This window comes from Garra rufa, chromosome 22 (genome assembly GCF_049309525.1).
Source record: "Garra rufa chromosome 22, GarRuf1.0, whole genome shotgun sequence".
Classification (NCBI taxonomy): domain Eukaryota; kingdom Metazoa; phylum Chordata; class Actinopteri; order Cypriniformes; family Cyprinidae; genus Garra; species Garra rufa.
In genome coordinates, this window is record NC_133382.1 from 19,508,369 (window position 1) to 19,520,404 (window position 12,036).

Sequence of the window (12,036 nt, forward strand, 5' to 3'; positions counted from 1 at the left end):
ACTAGTTAAGTAACTTCGTGGATACGACAAACCTTGTGACCGCAATAAAAAGTTTCAGAATTCCTAGTGGCGCGTCAAATTACTCTTTATGTGAGAAACAGTTTGATTTAGGGAAGCGTCTCTTGGAACCAGCTTTTTCCCAGGTGTTGAGAAACTGACACACTGTTTCGAGATGTCTTTAGAAATTCCGGAAATATTCAAATCCCTGCTTGAATATCCCTTCTCTGTCCCTTCGATTGATGACAACGGTAAGCATTTTTACTATTGGCTCAATAGAGGTCAATTGAAATATAGCAGTGTTACATGAATTCCCACTATAGAGTCTGCAACTGACAAAAACGTGAAGCTTCAGGTTTGTAACGTTACTTTTGACATTAGATACTACGTCATGCATTAAGTAGATCGCACATACGTAGTGGTACGTACGTTCAAAACAAGACCGAAATTGTATATTTCCAGTTTTTAATGCATTAATAATGCAATTTTTAGATGAACATGAACTTTTTTTCATGATTAATAAGCGTCAGCAGCAAATATTGTTTATTGAGTACATAATACATTAATAAATTACTAAAAGTTGCAAAATAGACTGTTTGCAATTAAAAGGAATAATATTACAGTAAAATTGCATCAAACTGCTTTTCTTCTTCCTATGTAGTGTCTGATCTAATTTATTGATTTAAAATTATCCAATAAAATTATCTTATCTTACTGAATATTGACAGCATGCGTCTTCTGTAAAAATAAATCTGATGCAGAAATGTACAACTTTTAAATTATCACAGTAAGTTATGAATGTATTTAAATGTGAAGACACATATCTTATTAGATGTTAAGGGTATGCAACCGTAAATTTGATGTGCAAATAATACTCAAAAACATGGGCTACCCTGCAACAGCTGTTTGTTTATTTGTATTTCTCAAATGCAATATATAATATAAAGAATGAAACATTAAATATAACCAACTAGCATAAATTGCACGTCACCTGTTAAAACCCCATGGGCGAGATGTTTGCGATCTCATTTTACACGTGAAGCATGCGATGTTTTTTCTCTACCTTTGCTGCTTCCTGATTGGTCTGTATGCAAACTGTGCGTGCCATGACTGCACGTGTGAGGCCATGTGCCAAAACCCGCCGTAGACTGGATTTTGTTACTGGTACAAACAGAGGCGCTTCTCCTGTGAGACACGAGATAATTAGGTGCTATGACGAAGCATATTATTGCTTTTATCCCTGACACCGTTGTGTTATTAGTGCTGATTATATTAAGGCTTAATAAAAGTGGGCTTGTAGGTCACTTGCACTATTAAAGCGAGATATTTGGAATAAATAGATTAGGCATGTGATTTTAAAGTTTTATGCGGTATGTATGCGCACACTTTAAATCTAATTAAGTCCGTGTATTTATATAGGTGTATAGGTGTCGTGGCACGTTTTTAAACACATTTGTGAAAATAAATGCAACCGTTTGGGTCGACCAATGAGGAGTCGTTTTTATGTCAACGACCCTTCAGTTTATTTACGGACACACCTCTGTGCTGTTTAATTATTCATGATGGAGAGCTCAACTAACCTATCCGGATCTAAAAAAACTGTTTTTTTGTAAAGGGGGTGTCGTTTATATTAATATTATGTGAACACTCTTCTCAAGCCAACTGTAAAATCGGGTCAAACACTGAAGTAGAGTCTGAATAGAAAGGTGTCAACCTGCGAGGTCATTTTAGATTTTATTTTTTAGTGCATAAGGCATTGAGGACGATATCTTTTCCTGATTAAACTAGGAATTTTAAGTTAACGTTAGCTTAAAGCTATTGTTACGCGCGGCAAGACAGCCTCGGACAAAATGGACGTGGACAAAATGGTTTCCGTCACAATGGACGCAGGCTCTGATATTCATTCTCCTGCTTTCCCAGTAGTTTTAAAGAAAATCATGGAAATTCCGCCACCGAATCTTCTCGAAGGCGACGACGGTAAGAGCCTCTGCACCAGTCGTGCGCTTATGGCTACGCTGAAGCTTGCGGTCTGTGCTCGCCGTACTGCTAAAATATCGTCGAATGCATTCTGTATGTTGATATAATAACAGACCAGTAAGCTTTTCTGACTCTGTAAACATATAACGTGTTTATTTGTGTTATGTATAACATGGTTCACGGCAACGTATGTCTTGAATTGCCGCAAAACTGGATCGAACTCGTGATGTCCGCTTTGTGAATGAATCGTTTTTTAGCGTCTAAGTTAGTGGAAGCGATTTACGAAAACAATTCGTTGTTTTAGCACTGTTTAATGTACATGCACATTATATTGTGGTTAAAAAATGTTTTTGTATGCTGAATATGACCTGTCGCATATTGAACTGGCACATAATGAATCGTTGAAGTCTTTGCAAGAACCGGTTATTATTCCTGTCACTCGATGAAACAGTCTGGTTCTACCAAGTAACAGAACTTTTAAATCTTATTACACAATTATTACTTATAAAAATGTACCAGTCATATTGTTAAATTCATTTTCTCAGGTGAATTTATTTTGTTGACCCTTCTAGATACTTAAGCAGTCTCATTCTGGTTACTTATGCAGTTTATTACTGTTTTTACATTGCAGAAAATGATAAGGAGAAACTCTTTGAGGATGTGGATACTGGAGGGGTCACTGAAATGGGGCCATCAGCTGCCTTAACACCTGCCATCTGGGAAAAGACCATTCCTTATGATGGCGAAACGTTCCATCTGGAATACATGGATCTGGAGGAGTTCCTCATGGAGAATGGCATTCCTGCCACAGGGGATGAAGATCAGCAAAAGAGTCTTGCAAAAGAAGGCCTACAGCTGCCAACCGAAAAACCATCCGCAACCTCTACAAGCAAGACAGCCCTAGCAATCTCTCTCATGCCAGTCATGGAACTGGATCAGTGTGAAGAGGAAGTGGTCACAATCACGGCATCCAGCCCTAGCTCGACCGACACCAAATCAGGTCAGCAGAGAAAACAGAACACAGTGTACTTTCTGTCACAACACACTTAAATCTATTACACAGTCATGCCGTTTATCGTGAAGATCTGACTCAACAACAATCAAGTGATATTTAAATGAAATGGCAAATTTCATTGTTGAAATTCACTTTTCACCACAGACGAGGCCCGTGTGACGCCAGATCCAATCGATCCAGATGAAATTGAGGTAGAGATCAACTTTGAACCCGATCCCACAGACCTTGTGCTCTCCAGCATACCCGGAGGTGAACTGTTCAACCCTCGCAAACATCGCTTCTCCGAGGAGGAGCTGAAGCCTCAGCCTATGATCAAGAAAGCAAAGAAAGTATTTGTGCCTGAGGAACAGAAGGTAAACACACAATCGCACCTTCATCCGGATTATTAAGCGTAACTTAAATGTATTTTATTTCAGGTTATTCCAAGCGTATTTACTTTAAATTAGTGCTGTTAAATCGATTAATCACATGCAAAAAGTTTGTTTACGTAACATATGTGCTTCTGCTGTAAATACACAAATGTATGTGTGTATATACTAAATAAATAAATAAATACAGCACACACATATATTTTATATAAACACAAACTTATTTTGGATGTGATTAATCATGATTAATCGATTTGACAGCGCTACTTTAAGTGAATGTACTAAAATATACTAAAACTGAAATAAATATAAATGAAAAGCTAATATAATGAGCAAAACACACAATAAAATTACTAGAACGAAAAATAAAATGCAAACTGAAAATAAAAAAATAAAGATACTGAATTAACACCTGAAATATTTCCTCAGTATTGTGTAACATTACACCTGACTTTGATCAAGTAAGCCAAGCCAGCATTTGCGCCTGAGGCCAGAATTTAATTATACAGCTACACCCTAAACATAAAGTCAGAATTTCAGAACACGTGTTATGTAAAAAGAAATGAAACTATTGTAATTTCTAACAACAAACTGCCTTTCTCAAAATGTCATTCCCAAAAGTCATTCCCCTCTATTTCAGGACGACAAATATTGGCAGCGGAGGAAGAAGAATAACATTGCAGCCAAACGTTCACGAGATGCCAGACGGCTAAAAGAGAATCAGATCACAGTACGAGCAGCCTTTCTGGAGCGAGAGAACTCTGCTCTGAGGCAGGAAGTGGCAGAGTTACGCAAGGACTTTGGGCGCTGTAAGAATGTTGTGGCACGCTATGAAACCAAATACGGACCGCTGTAAGGGACAAACGTGCACACAAACGGCAAATAAACCATTATAAAAAGCCCCACTTAAAGTTGATGTGGTGATTAACAACCTTTTCTCTTCTTTTTCAAGTGGACCGGCTGAAGACCTCTAAACAATTATTGATTTATTTGCATTTTTGAAAAGCAATGAATTAATAATGCTATGGAATGAAGAGAAGAAAACAGGAGATAAGTGAATGAGTGATATTCATATTCATAAACAATCTTGTCAGCCACTTTTATCAACATATCCCGTTCATTTTAAGCTTACAATTCATGTATATTCAATAGAGCTTTTTAACTGTTTTTCAACCTGATCTCATGACGAAAACATACCTGTGGGAACTGTTTTGCAAGATGCAAAATACATACCATTTAGTACATATCACTGCAGTTTCCAACAGAAATGAACACTAGAGGCGGTAAAACAGTGAGCACTGCTTTATAATCTTGTAAAAAACACAGTTATGATTATGTTTTGCTTTCCGAAAGTAAGCTTACTCGGTAGTTCATCCTTAGGATGCAAAATCCTTGAGTAAGAATCCTTTGAAAAACATGTCTCAACAGATAACAAATCGAAAAAGAAGGTAAAACGGCATGCTTGCGATTGTGTTTTTACATCACATTTGCTTTTGTAGTGATTGTTCGTTCTTAAACAATCCGTTCATTTTGAACGAATCTTTAATGTGACTCGGAAGAACGAGTCGTCTCGGGGAGTGATTCGTTCAGTCACGCATCTTATAGGTTCAGTACTGGAATTAGTTCACCTGTTTCGAGTCTGTCATGTGATGAACGAACGACTCAAACCTGAAGACTCAGAACTAATCAATCGAGATGAACTTATCAATTCTCTTTCCGGCTCATACTGCATAGGTTAAGCTGAAGTCCCTTTTAAGGCAAGTCATGTCACTCGGTGGCCATCTTTGAAAAGCCTCTCGGGCAGGCAAGTGCGCAGCTCCTATCTCTTTGAATGGGGAAATATCAAATTCTCTAAAACTGTTCCTCAAGAGAATTCCTGGAGAATGAGCCAATTTACAAAAAAAAAGTGGAGTGTTCCTTTAAACCCCTTTTTCTACCTGTCGGTTGGTCGCGCATATCCTGCATGTTTGTAGTTTTTCTACATGTTTATGCGTATTTGTAGTTCTAATCGAATTCTTGTTCACTGCGCAATGTGTTGTGGGCAATATTAGCCATTAGAGTTTGCGTTGATCCGCACTTCGAATTCTGAAGTTAAGTAGTAGACAGACCATCCGGGAAACTTTGGAATACATTTTTTTAAACATACTACGATTTGGGACATTAATTTTATTTTCGAATACTATTTAGGACGGATAGTATGCGAATTGGGATGGAGCAAACGACTGGCTCTTTCATTAAGAAGGCGGGGCTTCACGGTCATAATGAGCGTTGCATTTTCCCCATTCAAAACAATAGGAGTGACATGTCTTGTGTATTCTATAGTCTTTGGTTAAGCTTATGGGTTTGTCACGTGATGAACGAACGACTCAGACCCAAAGACTCGAGAGATGAACTAATCAATTTTCTTTCTGGCTCAAACCACATTAGTTAAGCCAATAAATGAGGCTGTCACGTGATGAACGAACGACTCGAACCCGGACAGATAGGGGTGAGGTCAGCTAAACGGATTAAAGACCCAGATAAACAACGAATTAATCTTTTCTGTTTCTTATAACATTATAGTTTTGTCGTGTTTGTAGTGTGATTAACGTTTGTGTAAGCAGTAGATGTGTTAGGGAAGTAACACGTGGCATTTTAATTATATTTTGCTAAAATAAACGAAATGACTCGAAAAATGATTAGTTCATGTTGCTGAACGAGACTTAAAAGGTCCGAGTCGGTAAAATGATTCGACCTTCCCATCTCTACCATCAGGTAGGTTTAGTGCAGAATGGTACGTTATTTTTAAACGTTATAGCGCCACTTAGTGGACATTTCAAGACTGCGGTGAAATGTAGAAAACAAAACGATTATCTGTTGAACAAAACTAACACTCTTTTAGCGCCACTCGGTGGACATTTCACATCGAATATGTCACGAAACGTTCATGTCTTCTGAAAACGTTCCCACAGGTACGTCTTCGTCATGAGATCAGGTTTGTTTGTTTTTTGTAATGCATCAAGGTAGAATAGGTCCTCCCTCGCCTATTCTTGTTTTATGACAAATTTTATAATAGCCGAGTAGTTTTAGTAAATAATGTACATTGGAAGTCACTGGTCTTTATCGACTTCCATATACTTTCTATCTTCCGTATGTTTATCTTTGACTTATCCAACATTAATTCTAAGAATTCCTTTGGCAAATTTGGTACAATGTACCACAAAGTGGTACATTATATCTGCAACAGTGGAAAATAATGCCATTGTTAAAATACGGGGAGAATGTACCACATTAAAATTTATCATTACAGACAACTGGAGGAAAAAAAAAACTGTAAGCAGGAATTGTATCATGTTTATGTGCTGCAAAAAACGTACATGTTTTGTCTTACTAGAAAAAGTACTGAAAATGTGCTCTGTATATCTGCAAAAACGTATTTAGATAGTGTCTCTCATAATAACTGAGTAGATCTTCTAAAATCATATCTTGTTTACTTCACCATGGTAGTTTGCCCTTTCCAGGGACTCATGGAGGTCAGTTTATGTATAGAAATAACACTGTACATGTGACGGATCTTGTTTATCTGCTTCGAACTTAGAAAATGAAGTGCTGTTATAGGAGTTTTTTTTTTTTCATATGTATTATATGATATATATTTTTTTCAGATATTTTGCAGTGTGAACCGCAACATTCACAGCTCATAGTCAATATGAATCCGTAAGTGTCTTCAGCAAAGCGCACAAGTGTGTTACATATCAGAAACCAAACTCAAACCTCGCTTGCCACTTCCCTGCATTTCAGACACATATTTGTGCATCCTGTCTGTCATTTTGAAACAAATATCATCAGGGAAAGAAAATAAAGGGTCATTTCACAAGGTTTACAAACAGTCAATATCTTGAGCTTTCCGTTCAGTGTTGTGAGGTGGAAGTCTAATTTTACAATACGCACATGTGACCACATTGTCCTTTTTCAGGTCTTCTGTGGAAAGGGAATCTGATATGTAACGTAATCTTGACCAGAGCTAACTTTGATTGAATGCTGAAGAACACGTTTTCTTTAGCTATTACAGAACAACTCCACTTAATCAGGTGTTTAAACTTGACATATTTTGGCCTGTAGGCGCTTTTTAAAAGCGCACATACGGTTGTCATTTCTCCTTGAGCTTCCTTTCTGATGAGTGTGAAATGTGAGATGAGGTACAAGACAATAAGAATAGAGATTGATGGCTCTTCTTTGTTCTGAAAGGAGTAGTGAAAGCATTTCTTCTGTTGAACTAGAAGAAAACTCAGTTGCATATATGACATGCAGTAACAAATCTTTGTTTTGTCCAATTTGAATGTTTTTCTAATTGCTGATGTTCTTTTGGGAGGAGTGAGTTCTCTTTGTAAGTCTTATAACTTTTTTTGACTTGTAAATGTTGTCTTGGTGTCTTCGGATGTTTTGTGTTGTACATATTATTAAAGAAGTCAAAAATGCATCTTTCCTACATGTTGTTTGTAACAGTACAGTGCATTTGATCACAAAATGCTTTGATGCCTCAGAGAATTATGACTAACTGTCTCTCAAGTTTCAGATGAGAGAGGAGCGTTGTATAACACAGACAGATGCCAAAAAAAAAAAAAACTTGCATAACACAAAGAGGGTGAGGGTGGAGCTTAAGAAGGCAGTGTGATATGAAGATATACAGAGCGGACCCAAACAAACTCCCTATTGCATAGTGCTTTTTTTCACTCTGTAGATTTTGTTCACTTTTCAATCATGATTAACTGACATCTACATAGTTATAACTTCTAAAGGATTCTGGCCAGCATATGCCTAGCAAGCCTAAACAAGGCAGATTTCAAGGCAGATATGGCAGATTCTTTTACTTAAATGGGCCGGGGCACACATTTAAAAGCAAATCGGAGCAAATGCAAGCTAAAAATACACATTGAAGCTGATTTGTGTTTATGGGCGATTCTACAAAATCATTTCGAAGTCAGGTTTTTTCCACTTTGTATGTATGCAAATTGTATGATATCCAAGGTAAACATTTCTAGTAATTGTGCAGTTAATTCTCACTTTGTATTTTTTAGAAAGTTTTGAAATATTTGTCCTCTCCTTAAATCACTACCGAAACACAGTAATATGTAATTTAATAAGAAGGGTTAAATTAACCTATTAGGATTTGGCTTACATCAGCCTTGTAAATATGTTTTTCTATTTTATTAAAAGTTTTCAAAAGTAAATCAATAACAATTATAATCTGAACAATATTTTTAAGTGTGATTTATAAGATTTGTTTGCATTTTGAATCCAGTTTTTCTTTGTAAAAGGCATAAAGTTGATCATACTGATTTGAAACTGAAGGATTCATTAGTCTGAATATACTCTGAACCAAAAACTATCATAACATTTTAGTTGATAATTCAGTATACTATATTTTTGACAAAACATCCCATGTTTCGGTAGCGACAGTAATGTTTTGATAGCAACCATATCACATTGCAGAATTTTAATCCACATACTAAAACATACAATAAAATTGCATAACTGTACTAAAATTTTATTTTCCCCCAATAAAGGATCACGTTACCTTTTGTCACTACCGAAATGATGACATGAGTTTTATGGGATAACATCCAAAAAACAAAGATGTCACTACTTAAAACTTCACCAAATGTTTTGATAGTGAAAATTTTAGATACTTGGATACTAGGGGTATAGTTAAATTAGTCTCAACTAATGGACTAAAACAAACACTGTTTTCGGTAGTGACATGAAAATGCAGTTCCAGAAATATATACATTTAAAAAAGCAATAACAATGGAATAAAATAAAATGCTAAAATTATTTCAATATAATTAAAAAATTAAATTAAAAGTTAAAATTTAGGGGTTAGGGTTCAGGACACCCATCTCCCAATTGAAAATACCAACTAAAAGATGATTATATATATATATATATATATATATATATATACACACACACACACACACACACACACACACACACACACACACACACATTAAGCTTACTGATGTTTTATATATTATTGTGGGTTTCAATAGATAATAAAAGGATCTTAGAAAACAAGATCTGAATACTTAAATGCTTTTTAAATGTGTTTTTGGTTGTGGGACAGCAGTTTGTACCAGCTCTGTAGAATGGCACTTACACATATGAACTTGGTGATTGTTCGATGGATTGTCCTAATATGATAATGTGTTTTAAAAAAGGCAATAAAATAATTGTGCTTATACTAGTAAAATCTATATATATTGATGTACTTAGTCTTTCCTTACTGTGATGCTGTGTCCCTGAGAGAAGCCACAAGAGTTATGTCGAATAAAACACCAGATAGTTTATTGTGTAGCAAAAGCACCAATAATATCTATTAAGATTTTATGCAGAATGCTGGACTTAATTATAAATAAGCCAGATTCACAGGTCTCTCATTTTGAAATCTCTATAGTGCACCCAGCTAAGTCCAAAAGTTGATAGACATAAAATATTCATTCTTAGAACCAAATATTGCAGAATATATAAATCAAACAGAACAGAATAATCATTAAAAAACATTTATTGTAACATGTCAGATAACAATGAAAAAATCTTGCATGGAAAAACAACTGTGACAAAGCAAATCCCTCTTCTTGGTTTCTTCACCTCTTCTTGAAGCCGTATTTTTTTCTCTCATAGAAAAGGTCAGTCTTGGAGCTGCCGAGGTTTACGATCTTGGGGCAGCCATCCCTCTGTGTAACAATGAAACAGATAACACTTTAGAAACTTGACACTTCAAAAGCGTGTAAAAGCACATATCATAAGAATATTTGACATTTTATTCAATGAGATAAACAGTAACCCAAATACTGGGAAAAAGGAAAAAAATGTTACTAATAGAAAAAACCTTACTAATAGAGGGTTTTCACGATGTGTCATCAGTCAGCTATACTGGCGGCACTGAATATAAAGATTGCCACTGAACCAAAGTAAACTGCTGATTATTGCTGCTGAAAATGGTCAATTATTGTCATGTTTTGGGCTATACTAAATCAGCTGATCCAGAAAAAACATTTGGAGTACTATATAGACGGCCAAAAGTTATAACAAATCAAGGAGAAGAGTGCAAAAAAACTGAGGAACAAAAAGTGCTTGTAATTGGCCAAGCTGAACCAAGATTTCCGGGGCAAAAATCTTGACAACTTTCATGTTTGTTATTATTTCCAGTCAGGTAGGTGAAATATGAAGCTAATACCCTAATTAATACTGTTCGTACACATCTTTACCATCATCTTTACCAGTATAAATTAGCAAAACAATGTATTCAGTAGTACATCAGTCGTGCAATCAATGCCATTGTTTACATCTGAGTATCTCCAGTATTGCGGTGCATCCGGGTAACTGACCAAACCGTGACATAAGTGCAAACCCTCTATAATTTAGCAGTAGAGCAAATTTACTCACGTCTTTCTCCTGGATGGTGCACTCTTTGCAGTAGTAGGCGTCAGACACTCCAGGACCTCCACAAATGACACAACGGCCTTGATAAGAACCATAGTTGCATTCATCACAAATACGAACTAGTGTGCAAGGCCTGACATAAGAGTCACAGATAACGCATTTGCCATCACCTTAAAAAGAAAACAAACAGACGTTTGTTGGGTTAAGGAGAAAAACATTAAAGAACCATTCTTAGTACAGAATTGTAGCATATATGCATCACATTGGAACTCATAGCTCTGTTTTGAAATGTTTTTTATGGCACTGTTAACTTTCAATTTCTACTGTTTTTGTGCTTCTGTTGGACACTATTTAGTATGCACATACAAGAGTGGTTAATTTTTCTTTAACCAAACATTTGTAAAACAAATGTGAAAACGATTTTTTGACAAACAAACTTCAAACCAATAAAGTCCAAAACTTACATTTTTCACACAGTCTTCCAATAGCTGCAAAGAAAGGAAAGATCAAATTAGTTTTCACGTAATTCACATTTCATCAAACTGAAAAGATACAAATGACAAAACACAGGTTAATAAAATGATGACAATACTACACTCCCAACAACTGAGGACGCTGTAAACAAACCAAACAAGCACGTTTCCATCTTTTGCTACAATACCTAGCCAGTTTTTCTTCAAAATAAATATCTAGTAAAGCCGTTAACTACCACCCAAAGCAATAAATTAATCTCCTCCAACTTTATTATGAATTTGACTATTCATTCATTTGATTTTAGCTCTAGCAAACATTCTCACTGCGTTGTTAGCTATACATTTGTTTGTTAGAAATATATTAAATATATTTGAAACTTAGGTATTAGACTCTGAATATAAATCAAATAAACAGAAACTTTACCAACTCCAGCCTGTTTCCTGCAAAAAATCAAATCTGGGTGATGCTTTGCCATTATAAAAGAACGAACGCACACTGCTAGCGAAACACTAGCGGCGACGCAACGATGACCTCCGAACTTCTTTCTTCTGATGTTTTGGATGGAAGGCTCCGAAGGATCTTACTGCCTCCTACTGGACACAGTAGGTTACAACCTGAGTGTCAAAAGGCTTTTTGTATTAATTTTTTAAGATGGACGAATAAAAACAAAAACAGTTAAAGGGATAGTTCATCCACAAATGAAAATTCTGTCATTAATTACTCACTCTCATCTAATTGCACGTGGAAAGACCCTTGATGTCTATGCAGGGACAGAAAGCT

General features: G+C 36.0%; 2 protein-coding genes across 3 annotated transcripts; one reads left to right on the forward strand and one right to left on the reverse strand.

Annotated features, from left to right (window-relative positions):
* Nucleotides 1-20: 20 nt before the first annotated feature.
* tefa (TEF transcription factor, PAR bZIP family member a) lies at nt 21-7,814 on the forward strand. Of its 2 annotated transcripts, none has more exons than XM_073828168.1 (5): nt 21-248; nt 2,606-2,974; nt 3,134-3,342; nt 3,998-4,209; nt 4,310-7,814. In XM_073828168.1, exons 1-5 carry the CDS (start codon nt 173-175, stop codon nt 4,329-4,331), a joined length of 888 nt encoding a protein of 295 aa, XP_073684269.1. In that variant the 5' UTR covers nt 21-172; the 3' UTR covers nt 4,332-7,814. The 2 variants fall into 2 exon arrangements, with proteins under 2 accessions (XP_073684269.1, XP_073684268.1); XM_073828167.1 differs by lacking the exon at nt 21-248 and adding an exon at nt 1,653-1,974.
* Nucleotides 7,815-9,794: 1,980 nt separating this feature from the next.
* phf5a (PHD finger protein 5A) lies at nt 9,795-11,797 on the reverse strand. Its single transcript, XM_073828888.1, has 4 exons — nt 11,680-11,797; nt 11,247-11,270; nt 10,786-10,952; nt 9,795-10,073 (listed from the first exon to the last, which is right to left on the reverse strand). The coding sequence occupies exons 1-4, from the start codon at nt 11,729-11,731 to the stop codon at nt 9,984-9,986; spliced, it is 333 nt and encodes a 110-aa protein (XP_073684989.1). The 5' UTR covers nt 11,732-11,797; the 3' UTR covers nt 9,795-9,983.
* Between the last annotated feature and the right edge of the window lie 239 nt (nt 11,798-12,036).

Bases quoted from the DNA above. Each gene is read 5' to 3' on its own strand.
- phf5a (XM_073828888.1), bottom strand. From the start codon at position 11,731: ATGGCAAAGCATCACCCAGATTTGATTTTTTGCAGGAAACAGGCTGGA. The intron at 11,271-11,679 runs GTAAAGTTTCTG...CTTTCTTTGCAG, and splicing joins CAGGAAACAGGCTGGAGTTG to CTATTGGAAGACTGTGTGAA. The intron at 10,953-11,246 runs GTAAGTTTTGGA...TTTCTTTTTAAG, and splicing joins TGGAAGACTGTGTGAAAAAT to GTGATGGCAAATGCGTTATC.
- tefa (XM_073828167.1), top strand. From the start codon at position 1,848: ATGGACGTGGACAAAATGGTTTCCGTCACAATGGACGCAGGCTCTGAT. The intron at 2,975-3,133 runs GTCAGCAGAGAA...TTTTCACCACAG, and splicing joins CTCGACCGACACCAAATCAG to ACGAGGCCCGTGTGACGCCA. The intron at 4,210-4,309 runs GTAAGGGACAAA...TTCTTTTTCAAG, and splicing joins GAAACCAAATACGGACCGCT to TGGACCGGCTGAAGACCTCT.